Here is a 23,484-nt window from a genome sequence, read left to right as displayed (position 1 = left end):
CTGGAAACATCAGACCTGAGGAGTGACGAGTAACCTTCCTCACTTTAACACTTAAATCATGTTCCCAGTAGTCCCATCATTGTTTTCCATCGTTTGAGCGTTGAAGCTCTTTCTTCATGGCGTCTCGTTGTGATGTTCTCTTCTCGTCATGATCTGATGCCACCGGATGAGCTCGAGCTGCTGTAGCATTAATTCATGTTTTCTTTTGCACGTTTTTTGGGGGGACTTTGTGCTGTGTTTGGACTGGACCTCATCCAACTGAATCCACATTATCAGGCTGATCAGCTTGAGCCGATCGGCAGAAGGCAGTTCGGAGTCTGTCCTCAACACGACGTGCAGCTGAGTGCAGGCATGAAAACGATCTGTTCCGCAGTCTAAGAAACACACATGAGCTTTTGAAACCTTTCCAGTGACACACACAAACCAGCAGCAGCAGCACACAGCGAAGGCAGCACTGACTTAGGAGGCCGTCAGATATGCAGCTTGGCCGGAGAGCCTGTGCAGCCTGTCATGAAAGTCTAATGAGCTCCTTATTTTCTGGCCATAAAACCCACAATCACAAACATGTCAGACTGAGTTTCCTTCGAATGTGCTCTCAGCCGTAGAAACTGAGGATGTGCGTGAAAACACGAACCTTAGCACATCATCCACAGGAGTCCTGCTTCCTCTGGACAAAGCGCACCTCACTCCAGCAGCAGTTGGTGTAGTCAGGGTCGTGGCGTGTTTAAACCACAACTAAACGTGAGCCTTTAAGCAGCTGGGTTTAACTGGGATAAGCGATGAGACCTCAGGGCCTGTGTCACCTGGCTGGGCTAAAAACTTCACGTTTATCATGAAGACTGAACTGAGGTATCAAGGTTGAAAGACGTAGCATCAGATAAGTAAATGTCACAGCTCAGCTGAGGAGGACGCTGTTGATGTTTACATCACAGCCTGCCTCACACCAGGCTTCTGTGCGGTGATACAAACAGAAAATAGCTCCTACATGGAACTGCATGGACTGTGGCCTGTCTTGAGTCACTGAGTCGTGGTTGCTGGAAGGAGACGATGCTGTTGAGTTTTTCAAAAGCACATTTCTTTTCCCATCAGCTAAGCTAAACTCAGTAAGTCGACACAATCTCACAGTGTGCAGCCAAACATCAACTCCAAAGGATTTCTTTTTAAATTCCAGTGAAGATTTCAAAGAAACTGAATAGAAAAGCTGAATTTTGGTGACATGCGCATTCACTGATGCAGTAACTCATACAGAAGACCGGAACAAGACGATCTGATCTGACATGTCAGTGTGGAACAACATCATCAGAGCTCCTGCCTTCTGGTCCCACCCCGAGCCCGTCGTTAGCAACGTTAGCTCCCGCTCGAACACCTCCGGCCTCCGCTGCCAGTCACAGAAACGTCTCTGTGTTCCAGTCTGCTGTCCAGCAAAAAATCCACTTCATTACCATAACAATTTTAACTGCAAGGGTGGAAGCAAAGTGAGGTGGGAACAATCGCATTGTTTCTCCCCCCTACACTCGCTCTCTCTTTCTTTCTCTCTCTCCATCTTTTTGTCATTGACAGCCCACTCAGACCCCGGGTGAGGATGATGACCCTTTCCGGGGGCGAGGCAGAAATCCAGAGCGGGTAACTTTGTGGTCGGACTGACAAACGCTGGGCTTCATTCACCTCGAGCAGCATCTCCGGTCTTTCTCTTCCTCCGTCCATCCCCGTGGAGAGCGCAGGGGAGGCCCGCTGGACGCCGTCCGACGGAGGACAAGAAGGATTTCTCTTCACTGCAGGCTTAAAGTGAGTTTCATTCTTGTTCTCTTGTCACTAAATCCACTTTGAGATGTGTATAAGAGGGGAGTAGCTTGAGTAGCTTTACAATTAGTTTTAATGGAGGAAAACAGAGATTTCTGGTAAAAGAAATATCTTTTAAATTTATTTTAGGTGGCATCAAAAAGGTGAAAAATAGAGTCTAAAAGCACTTCTTCTTCTTTTTCTCCTCCGAGTTTGATTTCTGTGGTTGTTCTGTGTCTCCTAATGCTCAACTTTAACATTTGTTTAGATCAGAAAAAGAATTAACGCCTAAAATACCTGCAAATTGCATGGATCAGAATTTGTGGAGCAGAGAGCAAAGAAATGTGAGCAACATTCACAATTTCAGGCCTTTAGTTCCACTTGATAAGATAAATATTTAATCCAGCTTTCAAAATGGAAATAAAGCGAAGATATTTGTCAAGGTTTTCTTCTCTGGTGCTCAGCTTCCACATCGACTCACATAAACTCTGGTTCTTATGCACTTCTGTGTGGCTGCGGTGTGTTTTCTGGGTGAAATATGCTAACATAATGCATGACATCGTATGTTTCTCTCATTCTGAAGCATGAGTCAGCAGCAGGACTAAAGTTTAGCTGCTGGGTGTTTTTTCTTCCATCAGTGATTAAGAGAACACACGTCACCTTTTATGGGAAAACACTTCCAGCTTCTTAAATGTGATGATTTATGCTCATTTTTGTCTTCTCAGTACAAAATATCTGGATTTTTGGACCTTTGGTCAGACAAACTGATGTTCTATAATATACGGATAAAAGATTTACCGATTAAATGAGAAAAATATGACATGATATAATGAAAATAATTGATGGTTGCAGCCAAACTTGGGGTGACTTTCTTAATTAATTTGGAGATGTTGTGTTTATTAAATTGTTGATCCAACTCGGAAAGAAATGGCAGAGAAACATTTAAAAACCACGTTTTGTGTCGTTTCGCGCTTCTGCAACTGGACGGTGAATGTTGACGCTGTGTTGAAAATGTTGTGTAAGAAGAGAACGTGTTCTGTCTTGGGCTTCATAACCAATGAAAGAGATTTGGATCATCTTCATTGGATATCAGCTGACAAGAGGAACCGACGACACATTGTGGGTCGCAGAGATACGCTGAAGCCTTTCACTGCAGCTCCACGGTCATTGACGTTCCTGTCTATTATCCGACACTCAGCAGTCAATACGTTTCCCATGAATATGCAATCGCTTCTATTGACGGCCTGCTTTGAGGGTTCATTGCCTGAACCTCCCAAAGCCTGACTCATCTGCACGCTGATCAAGAATTTCATCCCAAACTGAGAAATCTGAGAGACGTGAACCGATTTATTATGAAGGAGCCAATCAGACGGGTTCATTTTGTTTTATTCCATATCCTGTCACTACATTAAACAACTCCTACGGGATTCACATGAGTTCAGTCTTTCGGTAGTCTAATTGAAGAGTGTCAGGTACTTAAAGATCATTTATCAAACATTTGGTATTGCGTAATGTGACTCCACTGCAGGGTAGAACCAGCAGAAGCGTTTGATTCCTAAATGAGTCATCCACCATTTAAAGAACACCTACCAGCCTGGCACGAGCGGCGGCAGAAAATTCTGATGATTTATGGTGTTTATTTAAAGTCAGAGCATCTTTTGTTTAAAAGAAATGATTCAAACTGATGTCAGCCTGGATCACATCTGTCAGAGAACGGGGATTTCTTCTTCACAAATGGATTTGATGTATTTTCCAAACTTACAGCTCATCTGCTCTTTGCTTTGTCAAACAGCAAAATGCATAAAAGGCGACGTAAGAACGCTGATGCATGTGAAGACGCTGGGCTGCTGCAGGAACAAAGAAGAAGCGTTCAGATCAATGTGGCTTGTTAACATCGACAAAGCACATTTCTAGCCCTTAAAACGCCGAACGTACAGATGGGAGGTTAAAAGAAATGCGTGGACTGTTTGGTTACTGCTCGTCCGTCTCGTGTTACAGAAGCGGGTGTCGATATGAGGTCTCGAAGGTCACAGATTTTACTCGAACAGCAGATGACTGCATGAACCCGTCGACTCGGAGACGGAAAACCGCATAAAGGGGCAGTTTGGTTGTTTTTCTCTGACGTTCGGTTGTAAAAATGGAAAGGAGGGCGGCAGGCGGTAAGCAGGCCGGCCCGACCCGAGCGCCGTGTGAGGACCAAGACAAAGATCCATATTAACAAAAACCGCACATGACAGATGATTAATCGGCGTGGTGGGGTCTGCCGAGCCGCCGGACCCCCGGCTGACACCCTGAGCCACCAAACACAAAACCAAAAACCCCCCAGAGCCTCGACGGCCCGGAGGAGCGTGGGCGAAGGGTGGAAGCAGGGCACCGTCCCCACAGAGCTGTGTGTGTGTGACTGTGTGTGTGTGTGTGTGTGGAGAGGAAAGAGAAAGATTTTGTGTGTGTGTGGGTGGATTTGTGTGCATTTGTTCGACAGATTCTGACACAGAAAGTGTGTGTGTGTGTGTGTGTGTGTGTGTGTGTTTGTTGCAGAGACTCAGTGAAAAATCAAGTGAAAGTGTGTGTGTGTGTGTTGTGTGTGCGCATGTGTGTGCGTGAGGGCCGACCAAACCCCCATCTGCCACAGGGTGGGCGGCTCGCCACACAACGACAATACACACCAACATTTTTGTAGCTGTGGGCGTTCAAAAGGCTTGGAGAGCTGCAGTCCTGCTCGCTCTGTTCGTCTCCACAGCTCAGCGTTCAGCAGGAGGCTTCAGCTCCACCAACTTTCTGAGCAACAACTCAAACAGACGCAGCGTCACAGCTTCAGTATGTTCTGCTTGTACACCGATTATCCGAATGGGTTCAGTCTTTTACATCCAGATTGTTTTTCCTGTTAAACACCACATGAAAGCTCGTGAGGTGTCTGGAATAAAGCAGGTTGTTCCTCTGGGTGTGGGTCTTATATGTAATTAAAAATTCTGACCTGAAGGTGTTAGAATATTCATCATCTGAGCATCCAGAATATCTACAGACAATCTGCACCGGACTTTCCAGGTGTGGTGTAGTTCTACAGCCATTCGTGCCTCCAGGTGGCGCTGTGTGGCGTCTGATAAACGTCCTCAAGTGATTCCACTTGAGTCTTTTGGTTGAAGGCTGAAACTGAAGAAAATGTGTGGGTGTGGAGGTAGACGTGAGTGAACGAGAAGGCAGCAGCTGCAGGCTACGTTAGCCACGATTAGCATGTTGCACTGCGGCGGCAGGTTTTGGACGGAAAATGAGTCTGACTGCTTTACGGGAGGCCTGAGCGACATCACTGGAGCTTCTGTTCACGTTCACTGTGTGTCCTTGACATCCAACAAACACGTAAACAGCATTTCCTGCTTCATAAAGTGTCTGAAAAGAGTACTTAAAATATTTCCACAGTGTTGTCGGCATTTGCGAGCAAGTCGCCTTCTTCCTCGTGTTTGTTGGCACGTCGCTGCGCTTGGTCGCCTGTTAGCGTCACTAAATGCATGAAACTGGCAGCAGGAACGTGCATCATGTCGTCCACGTGCTCTTGCAGTTCGGCCATCTTGGACAGCCGTGTACAGAAACTCGGCTTGGACAAACCAAGTGTGGTGTTGAGTTTTGTTATGATTGGCAAAATGCTTATTGTGTTCATATTGTCATGTGGTGCAAACAAAATGAGGGCCGGATTCTAAAAATGTCAATGTAATGGTTGTATGATTTATTTTGGGGGGCAAATTTGGAAGACAACTTCAGTTTTAGTCCAGTTTATTTTGTGCTGAACTCTGGACCAGATCAGGACAGATCGATCACGGTTTGACTCCAAGGTTATTTCTCGTTAAAGTGCTTTAAAACAAAGTGATGTTAGTCAGCAATATTTCATTTGTGGTTTGGTTGTATTTCCTGTACTGAGAGCTTCAGTCGTTACCTGATTGGCTGCCTGTCAGGCTCGCAGATGTGAAAATGTGGCTTCGTGAAGCCTGGAGAAAACGAGGACCGTGTGTGTCTATTCAGCCTCCCACAGACACGACAAAAACCACACAAACTGTGAAAATGTTGGAAACTTCAAGTCAGATATTCAGCTCTTAAATGCTTCAGGTAACCCGAGACACGCGTGATGCCAGCTGTTTGTCTTTTTAAAACAAAAAGAAAACATAGAGAAGAGCTTGACGTGGAGACGTGTGTTTCTGTCGGACAGGAGTCGGATTTGCTGTGGACACCTGCAGCAGCACGAGCATCAAAGATTCCCCACACTCCATCACAGCTCAACTGAACCTCTGGACAAATGCATGTTCGTGTCCTCCGACCCGTTTTTGGACACGGGACAGCATCAGGACCAGGCGGCTTCTCCACCAAACGATTTCAAAGATTATTCTCCCACTAATCACCTCATCCATCTCCACGGGCCAACAATAGCAGGCCTCAGTCAGGGCGGTAATCTGCTCCTGACAAGGCAGCAGAGAAAACAAATGGGTCTGTGCTGTCAGTGTGTGGGCTCAGCTGGCACAAAGACAACACAACGCAACACACGCCGCCCGGATATCTGCCATATAAGCAGACCGAGAGCCTCTCACCTCACCGGAGAATCCATTTATGGAAAGTGTGACCGGAATTCCGAACGATGGAGATTTTTTTCTTTCCTTTCCAAGAGTGTGAAAACAGGATGGAGCACGTGCTGGTGTTTATGGGAAATGTTCAAATTAAAAATTCAGATCCATATGTTGGCGGTTTTCAGTGTGTTTGGTGAAACTCGAACGCGTATTTTTATTTATTTTCCACGCTCCGTCACGGCGCGCTCCGCCGGTCCTATTTCTGGAGTTCCCTTTCTGTTTTTTAAACCCCCAAGTCCATATTTGGTAAATGACGTAACGGGACACCCAGAGATCCCCTTTATAACCATACTGCACCATCCACTAGCTATTTACAAGAAATGAGAGGCGGAACAGACAAGGGTTAACAGGCAGAAATGAGGGGAAATATTCATAATGTTTGAGAGTCAGTTAGGCACAAAACTGGAAAACGTGACTTGAATTCATAACAAGTTCAAGTCGGCTGATCTCCAGCTCAGAGGCAGAATGACTGCTAAAGTGGCCGACGAGGTGTCCGTGTCCCTCAGCAGCGCTGTGGACGGTATTCCTAAAGATGTGTACGGAGCGGAGGGGGGGTCGTCCTCACAGGCGTCGCTTGTCTTTAAGCAGGAGGCTGCAGGGGAAGAAGAACATGGAGGGAAACAGGATGAGAGTGAAGGCGGTAAGGTTTTGTGGCATTTGCTCTGAAATGCTTTGGGTGGAGTTTTGGGCTGAAAGTTCAGATTTGTGCCTTTGGCTGTGTGGCGCGTGAGACGGCCGCGCCGTCACACGACGTGAGGGCTGATGTGATCCTTCGCTGTCATTCTGACCGAGTGCTCTTTTCCACGTTTTTCAGGTGATCTTCTGTTCGAGGAGAAGAGCGCACCTGAGCTGCTGCTGCAGGGCGACTTGGCGCAGTACGTGGCAACTTTACGCACGCACCCTGTGGCGCTGACCGGCAAGTTCTCGGTGGAGTCCAGAGGCGCAGGAGGACCGTGGACTCCGGGGGACGTCATCAACGTGGTCAGCGCTGACATCGCCGCCCCGGGGCCGCTCACGGTGTCTGAATCGTCTTCAGCATCACCCGATATTTACGCAGGAGGAGGAGGAGGAGGACACGCAGGGGACAGCACCATGGCGCACGGTCAGCCGGACCTCAGCCACATGTACGCGCCCCCTCATACCCACCCTCACCCGGCCCCTTCCTACTCCTGCAGCGGGGACATGTACCAGGATCAGTCAGCAGGGGGGTACCTGGCGACGTCCACCTGCGCCGTGTCCTACCACCCGCCGCCGTCCTACAGCTCTGCGCCCAAACCGAGTGTGGACGGCGCCGCGCTGCTGTCCATCATGCCCGAGTACGGAGGCTTCTACCAGCAGAGCTGCCAGAGAGATATCCAGACGGCCTTCCCGGAGAGGAAATCCCTCCCGTACCCGCTGGACTCCCTCAGGGTCCCCCCGCCTCTCACACCTCTCAACACCATCAGGAACTTTACGCTCAGTGCGCCCTCGACGGCTGCCGACGGTCCGATGGCCGCCGCTTTCCCCAACCACCAGAACCTCCCTCTCAGGCCCATCTTAAGACCCAGGAAGTACCCGAACAGACCGAGCAAGACGCCCGTCCATCAGCGGCCGTACCCGTGCCCGGCGGAGAGCTGCGACCGCAGGTTCTCCCGCTCGGACGAGCTGAGTCGCCACCTGCGCATCCACACCGGCCACAAGCCCTTCCAGTGCCGCATCTGCATGAGGAACTTCAGCCGCAGTGACCATCTCACCACCCACATCCGCACGCACACCGGGGAGAAACCTTTCTCCTGCGACCAGTGCGGGAGAAAGTTCGCCCGGAGCGACGAGAGGAGGCGGCACATGAAGATTCACCTCCGGCAGAAGGAGAAGAAGTCCTCTGCGTCCTAATCCTCACCCACTGCTGAATGTAAACTTTTTGAACATGAGCTCAATGGGCTCAATGGGCTCCTGCCTCAGCCTGCCTGCCTGCCTGCCTGCCATCAGAGCCCAGATGTCCTCTTTTAGTTTCTGTTCTGTTCTCACAAAGAGTGGACACGGGGATCAGACATGTGTTTGTTCCCGCCTTCATTATTTATCACAACAACGAAACCATCACCAGTCAATGGCCCACATTACTAACAGAACTTTAAATTCCATGAAAAACAAAGGGAGTTTGGTCCATACCACTGAACAGCAGCGGGTGTCAGTGTGCCAGGTCTCAATAAACACAGTTTGTGTAGAACTGCTGCAGCTGGCTTTAGTGCCCTGTGGCAAGGCATCGCGTCTGCTGTCTGTGCTTCATATTCTCAGGGATTCACTTACAATTCAGGCTGCAAAGATGAGACCAAAATCCTGCAAGCGAGTGGCGCCTGAGTGATGCAGGAGCGGTTAACTGCTGCCACGCTGCCTCCAACTGTGGGTGGTTGAGTTTCAGTTGCAGTCAAATGCACGAAACCGCTGAGAGAAAAGTCACAGCGTTGGTCTCCAAACACACACTGAGATGCAGTTTCTCCTGAACATCCACATCACGGTCACTCAGCGCCATCGTGTAGCTGAAAACATGTTTTAACATACTTAAAATTCATTTTGCAGGGGTCACAAACAACAGATTCCCAATAAAAAAGTCAATAATTTGTTTTTCTTAACATTCGGACGTGTTGACATAAACACAAAAGATGCTGAACGGTGATCACCTTCACTGTTTCACTATGACTCTACCTGCTGTTTGATGTTTTAAAAATGCTTGATGGAGTCAAGACAGGATGAGAAGATGAAGTGACGTCAGCGGGCACCCAAGAGAGTTTGTGACGTCACGAAGGGGCGGGGCTAACGTGGGAAAGTGACCAGATGCAGCAATATGAAGCGTTTTTTTTTAAACCTGGTTTTGTATTGTATTAGAGATGTTGAAGCGACGATGAATGAGTGTGTTTCATTTATGCACCTGGTGAACTTTGGTTTACACTTTGTGACATCCAGCACATGTAACTCAGAGGGGGTTTTATGAGATTGTAGCCTGATAATCTGTCACTTTCTGGTTTAGATTTCAAGTTTTTTGGCTGCTTGACACTTGATCCAACCAGCATTTCTACCTGATGAATGTGAGAGAAAAGAGTCACTGGACGAATTAAAGTTCTGTTTTTGTGTTTTGTAATTTTTATGCAAACAAGTCGAGCACTAAAAGCTTTTATTCTGCTGGACTGATGCTTCTTGTCAATGCAAATAAATGTTGAATCGTCGAGTCCTCGTGGCTGCCTGCTGTCGCTGCGTTTGGCGAATGTTAATCTCACTTCAGGGACTTTTTTACCTCTCTGAAGCCGTTGATCACGTGACATGTTCGTCCACAGCAGATGGCGTTTGTTCGCCCAGTTGTGATGGAGTTGAAACTCTGCTGAAGAAGCTCTTGTCACGTCATCAAAGGCTCCAGAAGAGCTGCTGAATGGATGATAATGAAACTTGAAACCGAGTGCTTTAAGCCACTTTAACAGGCACATCCTACATCCATGTGTTTAAAACGCTCTGCGGCCAAAAGAACGTGGACACTCCTGACCGTCAAAACCACTTAAAGATACGTTTTTTTCCACTTTGGTGTGGAGGAACTTGATCGGTCCGCAGTTCTGACCTCAGTCCCATCCAACACCTCTGGGACAAACCGAACTGTGAGCCACACCCGATGACCAACATCGGCGTCAGACCTCACCAGAGCTCTGCCGTCTGGATGGGAGCTGCAGCACATCAGGAGTGGCTCACGTTTGGCTGTCCGCATACTTTTGGCCATGCAGCGTGTGAAGGGAAGAGATTTTTAATGTGAAACAGCAGTGCTGACTTTGCATCAAGACAAAAGGGCACAAAGGAGGAGGAGGAGGAGCTCGTGAAGCAGGGAGGCTTCTGTAACAATATGATCCAAACATGAATGATGCAAGACGCTGCAAAGGCAAACGTCTGATAACATCCTGTCAGGTGAGCGTTTACACTCAGAAACCAGGACGGGTGGAAAAGGCCTCAGGGGGCTTCAGTCCACCAGTCGGAGGCAAAGACGAGTGGACTGAACACTGAAGTCCAGCTGAGGGAATCACGTGTTCAGATGTTTGTTTCATTAGGTCTGTGTGTTTCACCCTGACCTTCACGCTCAGGTTACACCTGTCTGAGCTGACTTACCTGACCGAGGACGAGGACGAGGACCAGGGGACGGCGAGGCTTGACACTGAGCTGAGACTTCAGCTTTTAACAAACCTGTTTTTGAGATGACAAAGGCAGATTTTTTTAAGGCAAAATTGGGACAATTTCCAGCCTAACGATGACAGGAAGTCTGAGTTTCTTCAGTTCTGATGTGAGACTCTTCGACATGCGGACCTGGATCAGAAGTGTTCCCAGTCTGAACAGTCCAGTGGACGTCAGGTGGTCTTCACGTCGCGGAGAAATCTGCAGTTTGCCTTCTAATCTCAGCAGCTGCTGTGCGACAAACCATTTCTCCTCGTCGCTCCCAGTGAAGACTCAAAGTCTGGGTTTCACTCTTCAGTCTGCTCAGCGTTTGGAAGTACAAAGTTTTACTCAAAGTGCAAAAGAACTTCTGGCTTTTGGAACAAACTGCGAAACACATTAGAAAGAATCGTGTTGTTTTCCTGAGCTTTTGTTATTTAAGTGACAAAAAAAGGACACATTTTCAAAGGCAAACTCAACTGCACGTTTTATATGTTAACAGACAGAAAACCTTCATTACAAGCAAAGTACACTGATGAAGTTACTGTTTATTTGACACAAACTGGATTTGGAGATTCAGAATGTGGACTCAGGCCTGACTTAAAGACCTTCAGCTGAGCAGAAGAAAATCCAACGGCGACACAACACGCGGCACATCAGTCTCCACCTGAAACGTTTCAAGTTTCAAACGGGTCGAATCTCCAAAGCGTTCAACGCGGATACGAGTGCTTCGCCGGTTTCACAACGAGCATCCAACATTTTAAATTACTGACGTTACTTTAATGCAGCAGAAAACTCATTCAGCAGCTTTCGCTCTTCAAACCTTCATATTCACGATCCTCGTTTTGCAATCACACCAACAGTTTTGACTCTCTGACCCTCTAATCTCATGTGGTAAAGATGGTCAAAAGTTGAAGCTTAATTAGTGCAAATCAATCAAACAATCAGTCAGTCATCCAAATCACAAACAGCCCTGAGGATCAAACTTTTCTCAGAGGAAAAAGATGGCAGTCTAAACACAACGCGACACGGATTCCCGAGTCTCCAAAAGGTACCTGAAGATTCACACAGCTCTTCATCGGACAAACGTCACAAAGCCTGAAGCAGGAAGACGATTAAAACACATCGACGCGGTCCCTTCGTGGTCCACAGAGACGACCCAGCTCAGCCAGGACTGATCTGTTTTTAATGCTGCCTTCAGGACACAGTCAGGAGTCTGGAAATCCCTGCTGGAAGACTACAAGGACAACTACTGAGCTTCAGTACTGCAGAGTGGAAACACGCATGCATACCATCCCTCCCTGTTAGTGTGACTGCAGGTTTTAACCTGAAGCTCATGCAAGACTGAAAGAGAATTTAAGCTCTTTAAAAGCACGCCAGCGTAACACTTAAACACTGAAATGTGAAATTGAAGCTCAGACTTCGATCAAGACCCAAGCAGCAAACCCTGACTTCCTGACTTTTCCTGAACGCAGCATTTGCACCCTGTACATCATCAATTTGTCATTTCTTGGCATCTCCCGTCCAAAATACATTAACTGGGTCTTATTTTAGCCTGAACCCTTTGAGCTGAGGGAAGACGCCGGCTGGACAGCTTCGCAAAATTACAACAAAACTGCGAAGCCATCAGATAAAACCAGAAGTGTGTGTGTGTGGTGAGACATTCCAGGACACACACACGAGGCCTTCAGGGGCAAAGCGACGTGTGAGCTCGACCGCCCGCTTCCACACCCGTCGGTCATCGCGCTTCTACACTCAGAGACTTTAAAGTCTTCACCCGCAAGGTTCAGGACGATTCGCTGCCTTCACTGACAACACAGGAGAAAGATTACAGACAGGCAGAGAAACAGACGCAAAATATCCGATTTCATCCCCTTTGTGGGGGCAAACGTCTGAACTGTGTTATGTGGTGTCCCCATCACACGGCGAGCCTGTGGGTGCCATGCAGGGGGACCACAGCACCGGCGGGATGCTTTGGAAAGCGGGTGCAGCTGTTCACCGCTGCAGGGTTAACAAACCCCACCAAAGTGTGAATGGAGCAGGTGGTCTCCTGCTCTGCAGAGTTACTAAAGCCCACGTTTGACCCCAACATTTGAATCTAATGATTTAGCCCCAGTCTGTCCAATCGAGTCCAAAGGGCCCGGCCTCGTGCCACAGGTTCAGGGTGCATAGAGCAGATCAGCCCGGGAAAAGAAGACATTTGGCGCCTGTGGGTCAGCCAGCCGGATCAGAGGCACACCTCCGGGCCTGGGTACGGCTCCCCTCCACACCAGAAGTCCGGAGGCTGGGAGATCTCCACGAGCCAGAGCTGCTTCTCCTTCTGCTCTGTGTTTTTAACCTCCGTTTCTGTCAGAACCTTGTAATAGTGACAGTCTCTGCCTTCGTCCGGGTCGTACGGCGGGGCCAGGATGTCCATGAACGCCGTCGGGCCGTCCACGGCGTCGATCTGGTGGAGGTTGTCCCGGTCAGGGGAGAGGACACACGGGCCGCTCTCCTCCGTGTACTCGCCGGTGGAGCGAAGCACGGAGCACCGCAGGGCGTCCGTCTGGGCCGTAGGGAGCGGAGGCGCCGCCTGCGGGCTGCCGGCCGGCCGCTCCAGCCTGTCGAAGCAGCTGATCCTGACCTTGCCGTACATGACTTTGAGCATGCCGTGCATCCCCGGGTGGTCGTGCAGGGGGATGGAGGCGCCGCTTTTCAGCAGAAACACCCCCATGCTGAAGTGGTCCGTCTCGCAGATGTGCATGTAGGTGACCGGGGGCGCGCCGTGGTGGAAGGGCAGCGGCGGGCTGTCGTCGGCTCTCCGCGGGACCAGCTTCAGGTCCGCCGCTCGCACTTCCGTCATCAGGCTCTTCAGCTTGCCGTGGTTCTCCAAGAAAGATTTGCCGGCCTCCTCGCCGACTCGCGGCGGGTTCCTGTAGGTGAGGAGAGCCTGCCGAGCTATTCTCTGGACGATGGAGGTCATGTTGCTGTCACCTGGCATCATACCGAAGCGAACGACGGCTGCGACGCGTCTCCGCGTGAAGCTCGTTAGCTGTAGCGCTTTAGCTAGCGCCAAAGATCGTCTATGAAAAGGACGGCTCACTCGCCCACATACTCTTCGGACTTTAGTGCGGTTCTCGTAAGAACTGTTTATAGGCGTGATTTCACGCAAAATTGTATTGAGATTGAAAATAAATACAATTTTCTCGACTGTACGCATGAAAAACTAGTCAGGGACGATATCGGTCTCACTAAAACCCGACAAAAGTCTAATCAAAAAGTTTGGAGAATAACTTGAAACATGAAATAATGAATAAGCAATTACCATTTCGTCTCCATAATTTGAGCCTACTTGTAAATAAATGATCAGGCTACTTGCAGTGTTTTTGTGATTTAACCTCCTCGAAGGGACCGTCCGGCCCAAAATCAAAGCCACACGTTTCTTCTTACCTGTCGTGCCTTTCTTCGCTTTTTCTGTTTCCAGCTCCAGACTTAAAAATGGCGTCGCTTTCTTGGTGGCGTCATATTAGTCAGAAGTCACGGCAGAGTGAGACCTCAGCACTTTTCCTGCTCTTTGGCCAGCTCGACACCACGTTATAGCACACCTCAGACTGTTTGTTTTCTGCTTCTTCACGTGTTCATTGTTTTAATTCGTGTTTTCCCCCATGAATACGTGAGGCTTTGTACGTAGGAAAATAACCCCACATTATGTGATCATTATCAGCCGGCATTTGACCCAGAATCGCTCCCTCTTAAGGACTTCAGTGCCCCATTTTTGAATAACTGTCAAACACGTCCGCACCAGACTCCACCGTTTACGTCCTGTGCATTGTGGGACATGTAGTCCATCGGCCTACAGCAGCGAGCTCACTCACACGGATAAAGTTTCACTCAAATCCCGACAAATTCGACTCCTTGTTGTCACATTCATGTGTATAATTAAGAATGGTGTTCGTGTGAACAGATGGATTACTTCTCAATCCAACTAACTGCTGAGGACGCTGCACTACAATACCCACAGTGCCACAGAAGAGCTAACTTTTACTGATCTTTGCCCCCAGTCTTCACTCAAACACAATCACAGTGAGCTGCAGGGAAAAGCGAGCAGACAGGAAGCCTTTCAGGCCCCTGCAGGCTCCTGTGGCGTGGCCTTCATCTCAGTGTTCAGCCTCTGCGTTTCAGTGACACACACTGTTACTAAAGCCTACAAATGGGAATGGAACCCAAAGGGGCCGCAAACACTTCTTCAAACCTGGACTCATGGCAGTTGAAGTGGAACAGGCACAGGAGAGCAGCTTCATATCCTCACAGACCCGCGAGCGTTTCCGTCTTCTCACTGACGTGAAAAGGACGTCTTTTCAACACCGTCTTGCCGTCTGGATTCACACGTGTCCACGTATTGAATCAGAGCCAGCTGAGCACCGAGTCTGAGAAAACCAGTTTGTGAACGAGCAGAAGAAGTTGAAACGGCTAAAAGTGAAGGCTGAACAGTTCAGACGGCGGCAGAAATGAATGAATGAATTCACGTTCAGGTTGTTTCTTTGCTGGATTTGATTCTGTGACTTGTCTTACACTTGTGGCCAACACATTCACAAATCTTTACGATGTCTTCTAATCACAGCAGGAGAAAGAACAAAGACATCACACCCAGATGAGGAGCGTGTCAGTATGCGTTCCAGATCACCAAAACCACGTCGCCCCACATTCTCAATCACCTGCTGAAGTAAGAATGAAGGAAAAACGTTCGAAAAAACACAACAAAGTCATCCGTCATTTGGGCTCGAAAGGTTGTGGTTTGGTTTACGCCGATCCAGCTGGACAGGTGATTTCTGCTGGGTAAGAAACACACTTCCAACAGTGACTCATGTACGCGAGCGTGATGCACCGGCAGCATCCGTGTTTGGCATTTCAAGACGTGGGCAGCTCATTTGGACATCTTTCTCCTGGGAAACACCCACCCACACACACACACACACACACACACACGCTCATAAAAAGACAGAGATGGCCAAATACTTTCTGTCTGCCTATCAAAACACAAAGTGTATCTGTGATGGCAGCAGAGAGAAACAGGAAGCAGTGGGAGGGCGAGCAGACCGAGATCCTGGTCACACCTGGTGCTTTGTGTCCAGATCCAGGTGAATTCAGGTCAGCAGGCCTGCCGTCGTAAAGCCATAACTGAAGGAAGGCGTTTTCACACCCTTTACTTAAGTGAAAGTACCAATACAACAATGTAAAATACCACATTACATGTGAAAGTATCACGTGACGAGTACTGATCGATTCCTCGCCGAGTCTAAAAAAGCAGTTTGGGTTTTCAGGAGCAAAACGCACAAACAGACACAACTGAAAAGTAACTCCAGATGTCACATGACTGCACTCTGAAACCTACATCAGAGCTGCACTTCATTACATTCCCCCACTGAAAATGAGTGGAGGAGCCCTTTAAGTCACCGAAAAGCATGACTCAGCACAAACGCCGACACGCCCAGACGGCTGCGCTGACTGCACTTTTAGACGTCCTCTTGTCACATCATCTTCGTAGTTTGGATCCAGAATTTGGTGCTGATCCACCAGGACGCCGTCGTGTCGGCTTTAATACCCACAGTGGAAACACCATTGGCACTGAGGCTGTGTGTGAACTTTGTGCGAGGACACACACACACACACACACACACGCGCGCGGCTCCGTCAGCCCACTCCCACTCAGTTCATCTCCTCACTTCCCTTCATCTCCAGCCTGCATCTCATACGATCACTTTGACACCCGCCTCCTCACAATGTGACCCCGAGGCCTCGTTTACACACCAAAACCCCCCCCCCCCCCATACCGTGTGTGTGCGTGCGTGCGTGCGTGCGTGCGTGGCCTGCATGTGACGTCGCAGTTCTCCTGAAGCAACATGGTGTTTTTATTAGTGGGAAGTGAAGGCAGGCTGAAAATAGACGTCGTGATTCAGAGCTCGGACGCTTTTAGCCCTGATGTGGAGCCAAGCTGTGGAAGCCCTGCGTAGGTCGTCCTCCAAACCAAATAAACAGGATGAATTATTATGCTGCAACAGGCTGTCGGTCCAAACACACACACACACACACACACACACACACACACACACACACACAGAGCCATGTAAATTTATAAGGCAGCAGTAAACAGCAGATGGTGTGTATGTTGTTGTGTGTAGACTACAGGATCTTTTGATGTTTGCTGTCAAGGAAGTTTTTATTGCGCTGGAGTTCGTCTACGCTCGCAGCTTTAAAGGAGCAGTTCACAGTTATTCAAGAGCACGTGAAAACGAGGACTTCCTACGTGGAAAAAACATGATGCCGCACAGGCCGCGCTCCCTGCTTGAAAACCAGTTGGCCTAATGAGGTGCAGCCGTTCTACTTCAAACCTTCACCCGAATCTGGAACTGTTTCACAGGAAATGCATCACAGCTCAGACAAGCATTTTCACATTAAGACGTCTAAAACCAACTGAATCTTAGTCATTTATTTTCTTACATTTCCCCAAACGTTTCCAACACTGTTCACACTCAGAGGAATGCGTCGTTTTATTCAAGCTAACTGTGCGTGTTTGCAGTCGAAGACGTTTCACTCAGAAATTTGTGAGAAAAGTTTTGTTTGCCTTCTCATAGCTAACATCAGCTGGTTCTCAGAGGACGAACGCTGAAAAGGCTGACATTTGTGGTTTTTGAGTGAAATGTTTGGAGGTTTTCAGGTGCGTGCGGTGAGTTAAGGTGTGTGATGGCAGCTGTTCTGCTGCTGGATCCCAGTTCCACACGGGCTCACATTTATTAGACACAACTGGGCGTACGTGCGGCTTTAGAGGTCTGATGAAAAGAATCTGCACCGACTTTTCTGCATCCGGACCCCGTAGCCTTCGGGCAGGAGGTCTGCAGTTTGACTCCTCTCTGTTTCCCTGATGCAGGCCAGCTTCTCCCGTCATGTGACCAGAGCTCATTTGCGTGTGAAAGGGATCGTGGGAAATTAAGGTCGACTGATCGGATCAGAATGTATTCCTCCTGCAGAGAACACACATTCCCACATCTAACTGATCAACAATTGGTCCCAAAACCAACTAATGCAACACAGTTTGCAACGTCAAACTGCTGAACTGATTTGTGACAAATGATTTAATATTTAAAGCTAAGCTTCAGATCCTTCAGGTCCTGAGAATCTGTGGATTTTAGCTGCTTTTTTTCCTTGGCGACCACAGTAAATTTTAAGCTTCTATGCCATCGTGTCTCTCCGTCGTAACCCCAGGTTCTATGAGTGTAGGCGTGGCCCTCTGTTGAACAGCTCCAGCTCTTGTGTCTAACGCAGGACGAGCTAATGAAGCAGTCGGTGTGTTTCGATCATCTCTCACAGCTTCCCCTGAGTGACGCCACATTCTCCCTCTTCAACCAGTTCTCTACACAAGGCAGCAGTTTTATGTGACGGCGCTGCGCTGATCACAATCTGTGTTTGTAAAGGCTAAATAAGGCCGGGTTGAGGTTTGCGTGCCATTGTCCCTCAGACACTTCAGCTTGAGTGGAGCCAAATGTGTTTTCTGACAGAGGCTGAGGTCCGCAGGGTATAGACAGGAAACTGGATCTGGAGGCCAAAGAGTCCCACAGGGAACCTTCACATGCAGCCACTGACATCACACATAACCCTGGATTTTATTTTGGAAGTAGACAATCAACTGGAGTTTATCCCAGAAAGAATTTCACAATTGTTGCTCCATCAATGACACCAGCATTAGCTGCTGCTCTGTGGGGAAATTCCACAGATACACAAATACTGTAAACGGCACAATGATGTCTGCTTTATCTGACACACGGGCAGACCACAAGTCCAAACTGTGTTCTTCACATAAAGCCATCCGTCCTGTGCTGCTGTCTGTCTGTTGGCTGCGCGTCTGTGCCTGCTGAGGTCTGTTATCTGTATCACATGGCCTCAGATGGTGGTCGGCCTGCGGGGCGACAATCTGTAGATGCTCTCGCTGATACGGCTGCGTGACAGTTTCAGAAAACACTTTTTGCTGTGCAGAGGCTGTCCGACGTCAAAGCGATGATTTCACCGCCAGGCGTGTGGACCGAGAGCCTCGTGTGAGCCTCCGCGGTGACGTCAAAGCGTCGCCTTATCGTGTTTACTCTCGCCATGAAAGATCAACACCAGCCTGCTTTATTTGTTGACGCGCTGTGATGCACTTAGGAACCATAACATAACAAGCCATTTAACATTCTGCTGCCCTCGAGTTCATCTCCGGGCTATTTTTCCCAATACACAGATGGTTTGTGTATTAGGGCTAAAAAGAGGCAAGAAGGAAAGACAAATGAAAACGCACGGGCTGTAAATGAAGAGGACACCTGGACAAACGCAGGTAGACTTCTCTCACTCGATATCAGAAAGAATTTTAACTATGCTTTTCTGTCTCAGCAGTAATTCAGCGTTTACTGAGAGACGAGGAAAGAAAAACCCAGAAAAGGTTTTGTCAGTCTGTGAGGGAGTCGGAGTCATCAGTCAGCAGCCACACGAAAAGCAGCAGAGGGTGTGAGGAGGAAGAGATGCTGTGCACAAGAAGTCAGAGTCGTCACGCCGCAAAACACACACAAAGAAGCAGGAGGAAGGAGAAGACGCACACACAAATCGCTGCATTCGTGACTTTTAATACTTCAACATATTCATGTTTTCCCTCAGGCTTTGGAGAAACAGTCACCAACGCCCGGGAGGACAGAAAAGAACTGTGTTGTCATGGTAATCTCTTCCTCATGTTCTCACACACACACACACACACACACTCCTACCAAACGTTTTCATAAACAGTAAAATGTGCTGTTCCTTAATACAAATTAAATCCTGACTGACCACATGGCTCCAACAAGCAATTACTTTCACAATAAATCTATAAAACGGCAAAAAATTGCGAAAAATTCTCATCAGTTTCTCAAAGTAACTTCTTCTTTTGTCCAACCAACAGTCCAACATCCAAAGACTCCTCATTTACTGTCACAAACGACATTCAAGAACCCACGAGCACTTGACATTTTTACTTAAGGACGATTAATCGATCACATCATGAGCCCTTTTGACAGGAATTAAAACAAACAAACCCTAAATCTAATTTGATGTTCTGCATAAAAGCGTCTCATGCACTTCATGGTTTTATATTTAGGACAGAAAACACGACAACTCATTTGTCTCGGCTCAACTTGAACGCGTCTCCACTTATCCCTCAGCTGACTTCACTGTTTAAAGGTCATGTTGTCCGTTACTTTTGTTTTGTGTGATTATTTTTCAAATGCAAAATGTCTCCTTTGGCACACATCTCGGTCAAAAGTCTCCAGTAACTAAAATCGAGGAATCCTCATCATCAGTTTGTTACCTCTGAAACATCATCCATCATCAGAAACTCAGCAGTGAAATAATTCTGCTTTTCACGCCACTTTCAGTCAACATGTACATTTACTGCAGTATTTCAGTTGCGTTAACCCAAGTGCACCAAAGTCCTGACTCGACCCCTCAGTGAGCCGCGTTCCGTTTCGACCCCCGAGTCCTGCCTTCCTGTAGTGCCATCGAGTGGCCACCGTGGGTACTGCAACAAAGCTATTCAGACACAGCTGGAGGCACTTTGTGAAAACATAAAACGACTTCTCTCGACTCCACACAAACAAAAGGACACACACGCGTCGCACTCAGACGGATTTCTGTCCAGGCAGCTGAATAAAAGACAGAGTGAGGTAATAATCTCGGTGTCATGTTTGTTCTTTAATCTTCAATTCTTATCACACAGACAGAAGTTTGAACATAAAGTATATTCCAGGTCTTCACAGTATTGCATTTTGCACAGTGTTATACAGACTACGGAGTTTTGAGTGAAGGCACAAAACTAGAGCTCACTTCTGCAAACAAAACCCCTACAGACAAACATGACGAACTGAACGAGATCAAAACGGGTGGAAACACTTTGTACACAACATAAAACTAACTTTATCTCTACCAACTCACAGAAAGAAGGGTAGCAGTGTTATAATCACACCAACACCGACTCCGGTTAGAATACTTGTTGGTTATGTTGTCACCCACTTCGAGCGTTTTTATTCCTCCCGTTTCGAAGCTCTTCTTGCACGTTTGCCCCCCAAAACATTTCAAAACACAGAAATAATAACATTTATTCTCCAGACTTTCCCAAAGCTGTGCTGATTGTCCGCTACACAACATTCTCTTCGTACGAAATCCAACGGCTCCAAGCTAAGTGCTCCGGGTTGGCTTAGTGCAACTCTCCTTCAGATGCTGTACCATTAAAATAGACCTCGTTCTGCTACAAAAGTACACATAGTAGTACAAGATAACAGTATTATATAAGTACTTTGCTTTTTTTGCTACATATGAAGCATGCTTTCACAGTAACACAACAGCTACATATGTAGTAGTAGTAGTAGTAGTAGTAGTAGTAGTGATCGGGCTGCCTCATGCACCTTCCAGTGACTGAACAGGAAGCAGAACAACAGAGCACCACACACACTCCTTCACACACACACACACACATTTTCAACAGCTCTGCTGCTGTTTGTTCATTCAAATGGAAAAACAAAACCGTGCTGCTGATACTTAAACTGGGGTCACATGTGGGCAACAATGTGGTGATACGAAACGCATCACGATACCGTTTGGTACGTCACAATACTGTTGTTTTGAGCTTTCAGCAGCAGAGAGTCAGGGCCTGCGAAGCCTTGAAAACAAGCCATGGCTAATGCTGTTTATCCTGGGAAACAGCCTCAGGCATGACTGCAAGTGAACACATCGATCTGACCTGGTTTGTTAAACTCAACAGCATTTGGCTTCAAAACAACAGCGAGTCAGGGTGTCTGAAAGCTTTTCATGATTTCATTCATGCCGCTCGGAGATCTGACTAAAATCAACTAATTTTAAACAACAAAAATAAAAATCATCACGAAGAGTCTGCATTGAATGTAATTTGAGGGACTTTCCAGGACTTGCAGACACTGTTTAAAAATAAAAAAAAAGGATGTCATTTGTGTTTGAGATTCAGATAAATGTTCAGTTAAAGTACTGTAGGACTACTACTTCCACCTGAAGACACATAATAGCTTTGTATACAAAATATCTATCAACACTGTCAATAAAACCTAAACCACCGACAGCAAAGATACATTTTACACCGAATACTGTCTTTATATATGTACATTCTTATCACTGGATGAGTGCAAAACATGGCGTGTAAACAGATCGTACAGAATGACGCAGACACGCTAACGAGCTGTTTACTATACTGCAAATGTCCTGTATGAATTCACGGCACCGTAAGCCACTTTGGATGAAAGCGCTGACACGACGTCATTCGTTTGTGATCGGAGAATCTCCACCCGTTTCTGTGTGAATGAGTGCCAGTTCAGGCCTGAACGACGAGAAGAAAGTCAGCTCCTGTCAGCTGGCATCCGTTCAGGGCGAGCTACACGTTAACTCCAGAGTACATTCGTTATGTGTGTGTGGTGTCCCCCAGACCTGCGCCAAGCTGGACCTGCACCTGCACGCTCGGATGGGTTTATCCAATGATGCAGCGGAGGGTAAAACTCCCAAACTCTTTCACCGACATGCTGTACTTTGTGTAATTGAAGAGTAAGTTTGACACAATTCCAATATTTTGCTATTGCCAACAAATGGCAGGAAGAAGCCGAAACCAACAAAGCGTCCGACTCTCAGTACCTCGACATTTGACTTCTGGTTTGTGGATCTCAGCTCCAGGTTCCAAATTTAAAAACACCTCCCAAATACACAGTTAAGCTTACAGTCGATCATACAAAACAAAAATAAAAAAATTTGCTTCAGCCTGCACTACATCTTCGATAGCAGACTGGTGGCTGATTGGCTTCATAGCAAAATCACAATGAAGTATTTCCAAGTCAAAATATTCAACTTTCTCTCCTCACGTACAACCACCTGGCAGCATCTGAGGTGGTCCTGATGCAGTGGACCTTGAAGCCTCGTCAAACAAAAGCCACGAAGTACATGCAGAGTTGGTTTTGACTCCAGTCTGGTGTCCTCAGACTCCCGTCTGTGCTTTACAAACCAAAGCAGAGCTGCGAACGAAATCCCAACTACCAAAAACGTTCCTCCTCGTAGATTAATGACTGACAGCTAACAGCAGAGAGGGAAGGCTTCAGCTTGGCTGTGCGCTCATGGCAATCGGACTTGTGGACTGGACGGTTTGTGGCATCAACTCGGTAACATTTTATGAAAAAGACACAAAACCAAATCAGTTAGAGCCTAACTGTCTCATTGGCCAGATGCGATTACGACCGCGGCCTCCCCACCAGACTCGAATGAGTTCTATTGCTGCAAAAGAACAAAAACGTGTTGCCAGAAACTCTACTGGCTACAGGAGCTGATGGTGGAGGAAGACGCTCCAAAGGTTTCTGGTTGGCTCACTGAACCCTGCAGCCCTCCAGCTGGGTCATTATGCCTCTGATTCAGGTGGGAGACTTGATGCTGGTGATGGTGCAGATGGTGCAGGTTGGACGCTGGAATCCACTACATGCCATCAGACTTTTCATTCTCACAACGATATGGAGCTCACTGCAACAGGGGAAGTTTCTCACCATTCAAAACTTCACAACAGGTCCTTGATTTCAGACAGAGGTAGACAAAAGCAGGCGCTTCACTTCTAAACGGTGATTTTGCGTGTTAAACTGATGCCAGCAGATTTTAATCAGCTGCAGCTAGCAAGCTAATTCAGGCAATGTTATCATCTCCAGGAACTGACTCAATCTCCAGGTTTTGAGTCATTTGAACCGACTCGCTTCAACGTGAGACTCCTGAGAAGAGGTCTCACAATGCACCCAATGGCTACGTACATGATGACATGCTGAGGCGAAAGCTTACAGGTCCAAGGAAAAAGTCAGGCTCCCACAAGAGAAAAGGCTTTTAGGTCTGGACGGCCTCGTGCCAATGGGAACAC

General features: G+C 47.6%; 2 protein-coding genes across 3 annotated transcripts; one reads left to right on the top strand and one right to left on the bottom strand.

The window, feature by feature from the left end:
- The first annotated feature begins 1,299 nt into the window (after positions 1–1,299).
- LOC124065925 (early growth response protein 2b-like) lies at positions 1,300–9,588 on the top strand. Of its 2 annotated transcripts, none has more exons than XR_006844509.1 (2): positions 1,300–1,785; positions 7,201–7,326. XR_006844509.1 is itself a non-coding variant. In XM_046401854.1 (2 exons), exons 1-2 carry the CDS (start codon positions 6,852–6,854, stop codon positions 8,256–8,258), a joined length of 1,233 nt encoding a protein of 410 aa, XP_046257810.1. In that variant the 5' UTR covers positions 6,595–6,851; the 3' UTR covers positions 8,259–9,588. The 2 variants fall into 2 exon arrangements, 1 of the variants encoding a protein (XP_046257810.1); XM_046401854.1 differs by lacking the exon at positions 1,300–1,785 and adding an exon at positions 6,595–7,026 and having other exon boundaries at positions 7,201–9,588.
- A 1,419-nt stretch (positions 9,589–11,007) lies between these two features.
- adob (2-aminoethanethiol (cysteamine) dioxygenase b) lies at positions 11,008–13,792 on the bottom strand. The gene has a single exon (XM_046401855.1). It carries the CDS (start codon positions 13,744–13,746, stop codon positions 12,775–12,777), a length of 972 nt encoding a protein of 323 aa, XP_046257811.1. The 5' UTR covers positions 13,747–13,792; the 3' UTR covers positions 11,008–12,774.
- Between the last annotated feature and the right edge of the window lie 9,692 nt (positions 13,793–23,484).

This window comes from Scatophagus argus, chromosome 10 (assembly GCF_020382885.2).
Source record: "Scatophagus argus isolate fScaArg1 chromosome 10, fScaArg1.pri, whole genome shotgun sequence".
NCBI classification, from domain to species: domain Eukaryota; kingdom Metazoa; phylum Chordata; class Actinopteri; family Scatophagidae; genus Scatophagus; species Scatophagus argus.
This window is presented reverse-complemented; position numbering and strand designations above follow the sequence as displayed.